The sequence below is a fragment of the Pseudophryne corroboree genome, chromosome 9, assembly GCF_028390025.1.
Source record: "Pseudophryne corroboree isolate aPseCor3 chromosome 9, aPseCor3.hap2, whole genome shotgun sequence".
Lineage (NCBI taxonomy): Eukaryota > Metazoa > Chordata > Amphibia > Anura > Myobatrachidae > Pseudophryne > Pseudophryne corroboree.
In genome coordinates this window covers 139930800-139937700 of record NC_086452.1, presented here as the reverse complement: position 1 = coordinate 139937700, position 6901 = coordinate 139930800, and the positions used below count along the sequence as shown (strand labels likewise).

The 6901-nt window shown below is 42.1% G+C and overlaps 1 protein-coding gene across 2 annotated transcripts in view; it reads right to left on the bottom strand.

Annotated features, from left to right (window-relative positions):
• Window positions 1-1786: 1786 nt before the first annotated feature.
• RWDD3 (RWD domain containing 3) overlaps window positions 1787-6901 on the bottom strand; it is a 50062-nt gene continuing 44947 nt past the window's right edge. For both annotated transcript variants that reach the window (XM_063939842.1, XM_063939841.1), the window contains exons 2-4: window positions 5918-6387; window positions 2255-2370; window positions 1787-2174 (exon numbers count right to left, since the gene is read on the bottom strand). In XM_063939842.1, coding sequence (XP_063795912.1) covers window positions 2063-2174; window positions 2255-2370; window positions 5918-6370 — 681 coding nt within the window. In that variant the 5' untranslated portion in view covers window positions 6371-6387 and the 3' untranslated portion in view covers window positions 1787-2062. The remainder of the gene's footprint in view (window positions 2175-2254; window positions 2371-5917; window positions 6388-6901) is intronic.

Sequence of the window (6901 nt, the reverse complement as noted above, 5' to 3'; positions counted from 1 at the left end):
ACGCCCAATCTCCTTTCTAAAGTGATCCCTGTTATTGCGCATATCGCGCCCATAGTAATCAGATTTAGCTGCGTAAAGGGTTGGGTGCCCTCGCTACCACGGGGGTAGCGAGCTGAAATTATTATATCACGCTTGTCAGCAGAAACAGAACGGGTGTGGAATGGGGTCAAAAGAATTGAATACCGTCCTATGTGTTTCTAATCATCAGAAATCCAGCTTTTATAACCCTGGACATAATTTTATTTGCCTTTCAGATTGTAATCAGTGGTCTGGCATTTGCAGATCTACCCTATATTTTGGAATTGTGAAGCTATCATCAAACTTTGTGGGAACAGGGTCTTCAAGGTGAAGTAGTTTTAGATTGCAGCACTTACCCTCTCCTTAGCTGATGATGTATTCTAATGTTCTGTGTATGACATCATAACCTTGAAACAGTTGCTCTGGATAAACCAACTAAAGGGGCCGAATTGGTCACAAATGCTCCCGATAAACAAGCATCATAAATCTTCCTTCATTGGAAATCTAAAAGGTCTCCTAATTTAGTCTTTCTTAAGCACTGATACTTACCACAATCTGTAATGTAGTGGGATAGGACCTACACAGCATAAACACACACAAGAATAATGACAGAGCACTAGCCAATACAGTTTCAACCCATATTCTGCACAATGTTGCCATTTTTTGTCCACCTTACTGTACGTAGCTGCAACCGAGACAAAAAATGCAATTATTTATTGTAGATTTTCCTTATTTAACAGCAATCAAGGGGCTACTGTATATCAAAATGAGGATTTCTGAACTGTTGGTTGAAGACTGATCTCTGTGCTGTAGGTGGCACTAGTGTAATGTCATACAGTATCTATAATAGGTGAAAGGTGTCCAGTGCACACAGGTTCCTGGGTCCAGAAGGGCCCATACCATGCATAGTAATATACTTACCTCTCTGCTGCCTTTGGAGTACCTTATCACCCGGCTGCCCAGCACTGCAGATCAGCACAACACACAGAGAAAATGGTGCAGATGCCAAGTTCCCAGAGAACTGCGCAGTGCTCTCTGTCAGGAAGCCAGAGCCTACTACTGCGCTGCCACTGTCGGAGAGGAGAGGTCTGCACTGAGCCTGCACATGAGCCCTCTCCTCTCTTAAACTACCTCTGCGCTAGTCATTTCATTATCATCAATTGTACTATAACAAAGTCAACCAGGGAGACCACTCTACATTTTACATATATTGATTGACCCTTAGCCTTTAAAGCCTCATTGTCATCTAGAAAAATATTTTACCGACATGTCTCCAACTGCTATTTGTAGCACTTAGGACTTCTGCCGTTCTGTAAACAAAACCAGCAAATCAAATAAGCAGTCTTTAAATAGCTATGGAGTTGCAGAAGCAGGCTAACCAATCACAAGCCACAACCTCTTGACGCATGTTATTATAGGCCCTCCCACTCAAACCCTCAGCATCTTTTTGGTATTTTGGCTGTGACGTGAGCCTGTTCGCCTCTATGTAGAGTGTGTATAATCTCCCATTGCTTAGTGGTTCTTATCTGCCACCAGATTACATGTTTCTCTATTTTTTTACTTTAATAAAATACTTTCCTGAGTGGTAATACTGCTTTAAGAGGTGCTGGTTTATAGTCTATAGTCATTACATAATTCTGTACTGGTGTAATATTGCTCATATAGCAATTAACAAAATCTGTGTAACACTCAGTGCAACTCATCTTTAGTTGTGAATGGAAGAATACATGAAACAAAACTATGAAATGAGCAAGTCTATCACCACAGATGGTATGTAAACCATATAAGTAATTTCAATCAAAGATGACACAACTGGGAAGCCATTTAAAATATTGTACAAATAAAGTAGATCTATATCCTGTATATCCAGACACAACCTATTGCTGTGGATTTTCAGTCCGCATTTAGGTCAGATTAGAATAAAAGTAAGAAATATGTATTTAAAAAAAAAATAAAAAAAAATAAAGCTCTTTTCTAAAATACAGATCTTCTCTTTCTGTTGTTTTTGTGTTTCTCTCCTTGTGCAGGACACAATTTGTGTTCTTCAGACAAGACTTGGCACAAATGCTGTGAAAATGTCAGAGAGTCCGGCCACTTCAAACTCTTTCTCCAACTCACTAAACGATGAATACTCTTTCACTTCAAATGTTGGAAATCTGTATTACAAAAAGAATAGTTAAAAAATTTTACATTTATTAAAGGGATAAGTTTTGCCTAGCAATAAGAAATACATTACCTCTTGTGTTCCGAAGGTAGTTTTACCTCACACAAAACACTGATCATTTTTTCTTTGCATTTCTTTCCACTGGAGTCAACATCCACCTTACAGGTTTTCTGCAGGACGAAATATTCCTGCAAAACACAACGTTGGAAAAAAAAAAAGTCAATGGGAAAGCAGCGTTTGGAGACCAGGCAAAGGGAAGACCCTGATATTGGATGCCACACCAAATAAATGTGCTGACCTGATCTGTAAAAACAAAAAAAGTAAATGGCAAAGCAGCATTTGGAAACCAGGTGAAGGGAAGCCCCACCAAATAAATGTGCTGACCTGATCTGTAGCTCTAGACCCTGACTACTGTGCATTTTGACTATAAAAGTCTTTAATGGTATATGGTGGTTTGATTTATTGACACAACACAATCTTCAGAAAAATGGGACTCGAATTGGGACAGTTGGGAGGTATGGGGATAGTACAACTACACAAAGAAGAGAGACCATTTTGTGAGCTGAATGAATCTTCATAAGGATGCAGCCTACTCAATCCCCAGAGTTCAGTAACACTACCACCGCGCGACCACAGAATTTCCATCTCCAATGGTCAATTATGAAGCATAAAACAGTTGTAATACCCTGGAACTGCAAGGGTTAACAGATACTGCAAGAGTTAACAGCTATGTAGCTTTATCATGCATAGCAAGGGCCATGTCCTGTGCACTGATTGGGGGAGGTTTGGAGCTCAGCCAGTTTCACCTGCAAACTTCATGCAGGAGGGGGGACAGGAAGTGTAAGCTAGGAAAGAGCAGAAGAGTGGAGTGTAAGCTAGGAGAAGGAGCAGGAGGTTTGCTGGGGCCATGGGATGGACAGTCGTCGTTCCCGTGGTCCCCGGCTTTGTGAACAGCTGCCATGAGCTGCATCCTTTATATGGAAAAAGCAGCAGCACAAGTGGGTTGCTATGAATGGAGCCCATTTCTGCAGAGTAACATGAGGAGAATGCAGCCTCAGTGAGAGCTCCTCACAGAACATGTGGGGAATGCTGCCAGTCACAGCAAGGCACCTGACAGAGGGAGAGACCGCAGTGTGAGAGCAGCAGTACTCAGAGTCCAGTGAGAGGGTGATGCCCACCTTTAGGGGTGCTCTAGAAGAGTGTGCCAGGTGTGAGTCTCGGGAGATGACGTATCTGGGTGAGTGGTCAGAAGCCACGCGGCATGCTTAGGAGCCCCCCATTGACAAGAGTCCTCGTTATGGATGAGAGAGACTGTAATCTGTTATGTGTAGCACTACTGGTCACAGAATGTCCTGGTACGTACTGCTGTTCACTATATTTATGCCGCTGCAATTAAGTGATGTGCTGGAGGAGGTGCCCTGATGTAACAGATACGATTAATGTGCAGGAGCAGTTGGTGTGATATGTGATCTAATGTCACCATTATGCTTTGTGCTGGAGGAGAGTGTTCAGAAGTTATCCCTGCTATGTCCCTGCTTTTATGTTAAAGAAACTGTTTATGCTGTTTTATGAGATGGCCTGGCACCCAATTCTTTCTGCGCTGCACTGACACCTGTAGTCCACTCCTACAATGCAACTGTAATTAAACACCTGATTATTCAGGGGACCCTCTGGTACCTGTGTCTTACCCGTGACCAGCCGGAGGAGAGTAAGTGTGATGCACTATACACAGTGACTGCAGTTATGAAAACCTAGTACCAGCGGGGTTTTACACAGTAGAGAGATGATAGTAGAAAAATCAGCTTCAGTCCCACCTTGCACCTAAATTTATGTAAGTGCACCTGGATTTAAAGCTATGTAGGTTTTTGCATAGGACCAGAAGATTGTCCGTAAAGGGAGCATATGTTGCGTAGAGTTAAGGAGTTGCTCTTAAAGTACAGATCAGGTGCCAAGTTTTGCAAAGCAGTGCAGATAAAGCAATTTTTCACCAGCTGAGAATTGGCAGTCTTAAAATTCTCATCCCATACTTTTAATGGACCCTTTTTGCAATATTCAGCAGAAAAGCATGTCTAGGCACACTATATGAAATGTAATAACAGCTTCACACACACAAAAGTAACACATAATAAAAGACCCATTGTCCCCATGCAGTCATAATTAATTCAATCCTTTCATTAGGTTAAACAGAGCAGTATTTTAGGAAAGGGTTGTACAAACATGATACATACTAATAGAATGTTAGGCTTTGCTGTGAGTTAAGACATTTGCACAGATTACTGCATCAGGCTGCTCTTCTATGGCCCCGATTCAGGACAGTTTGCAGTGGCACAAAGTACTCAATGTACTGCGCATGAGCCGGACCTGCGTATGTGCAGTATGGGTTCTGCTTCATCAGCTGTAGTAAGGCATGTTGTGTCACCTCTGTTCTGTGGGAGTACAGAATCTAGGGTCTCTGTTTTCTGACGAAGATTTCCTGCCCTCCACAATGGAGCAGCAGTGGCCATTCTGCATAACCGCATGGGTTACTCAGCCAGCCAATGGTGTCACAGATAATCCGATGATGTGTCCTCAAACGCAACACTGGATCACACATTCATTGCGGGAGGCGGCTACTTATACCAGATGCCTCCTGCGGCATTAGCATATCTTAGCATCGCTGCTTCTTCCAAGTACATAGCAGCAATGCACTTTCTGTACACATCCGAATCACCCCCCTAGTTTGCATAGATATCTCCCGAATGCTAGCTTGCACCTTAAAGGTTAAAGGTAGCAGCCTGCAAGTTGCATGCACCCGCATGTTTTCTGCATTTTAGAGGTTTATTTACAGAGCTGCAGCTTTCAAAGCCTGGTTTCCCAGCTTGTTTAAGCTATTAAAAGCACTGCCGGTTTAAACTTCAGGCTTTTGCAAGCTGACAAATAGAAAATAGTAAACCCCATAGCTGCTAAATTTAAAGGGTCAGTACTTTAAAAATAAATCTACCAGTTAAATCACCATAAACTAAGGTATTTCATGACAAAGATTAGGGGTAATTTAACTGAATAGCATTATGAAAAGCATTGCGATGAGTGCCCGGAGCTATTCAATTAGCTGCGCTGTAAATCTGCCACTAGAGGATTTTGGCCCACATATGTTGGGCCCAGCGGGAAACTTCTCTGTGGACCCTATGGCCAATCCGCCCCTGCTCCAAACATAAGTTGATAAAATACTTTCACTGCAAAACGCAAATGTAAAAATAAAACAATCGTACAATTTTTAAGTATGTTCTCAGCACATGTTCCAACTCTAATGGGCCCTACACACTGATAGATCCGCCGCCGAGCTGCCCGACGGTGGATACGGCCGACGGGCAGTGACGGGGGGAGTGAAGTTTCTTCACCCGGCTCAATAGAAGTGCAGGCCAATATGGACGAGATCGTCCATATTGGCCTGCATGCACAGGCGACGGGGCACTAGCGATGAACGAGCACGGGGCCGCGCATCGTTCATCGCTGGTGCCTCCACACTGAAAGATATGAACAATATCTCGTTCATTAATGAACGAGATCGTTCATATCTTTCAGTATTCTCGCACAGTGTGTAGGGCCTATAAGTCCAACTCTCCAGGAGGTACAATATACAGTTTAGTTGAAATGGCTTCACACCATTGAGAGCTGGCACAATGGTTTGGAAATAGCGGGCATCGTTTACATTTTCAGTTTAAAGGTAAAATGACAATCAGGTGCTTTCCTACTCACCCGGATACTACTTCTGCCCCCTTGCAGAAGAATCAGTATTAGCTTACTCAGGAACATCAGTCTTCCGGTCAGCTGCAGATCAGCCGTCCATTTTTCTACAGTTCTGACATATTTGTTCTTAGCTCTCATGTGATCTAAATGTAAAAGGGTTGTCCAGGTCCCGTCGTCAGTCACTGCTGACAGAAGGTGGTTTTCATCTTGGATGGAATCCCCAATTACACTGTTAATATTCTGCTCTGTCCACAGAAGCAAGTCATGTATCATAGGTTCTGAGAGATGTTTGCAAGCTTGGTCAAGTAATTTGTCTCTGAGTTCTTTGCACTGGGCCCTAGTTAGTTTTTCAGAGCTGACAGAGAGGTTTGGGAGGCAGGATGGATACGTAACTGGCAGATCAAATATTAGTCGTAGTGGAATTTCTGATTCCGTTACCCGCTGCACGCTTGTCTGAATCATTACGGTTATTCCACTCTCTGCAAAACATGGAAACTCAATCAGCCACAGTGCAATATCCCGACAGCAATAAATCAGAGGGAAATTACATTTTCCAATAGCTCTTTGGATCATTTGTCTTTTGTTAAGGACTTCAAGGATCAAGCATGTACAGTTAAAGGTTATAAAAAAAAATGACATCAAAATGCTATAAAATTCTATTTTTTGTTCAAGCGGTGTGAAAGTAATATCTCTTTTTATATCATTTAGATGGACATTTTAACATGTTGTCATATTTTATTTTAAGCTTGAAATACATAGATATACTTTATGGAGGGCTGTAAAGCTGGAGTAATGTAGAATTGATTTTAGGCTGATTAGAATTACATTTTTCTTTGCTATATGAACTTTATAAACTATCTAAGACAATAATGTGCAAATAATGGACGAGGTGGTGTTGAACAGCGGGTCATGTGTGGGAACAATTACTAATTTAAGGCCTGATTCAGAGATGTACACAAATCCAATTTCTTCGCATGTGAATGACTATTGACT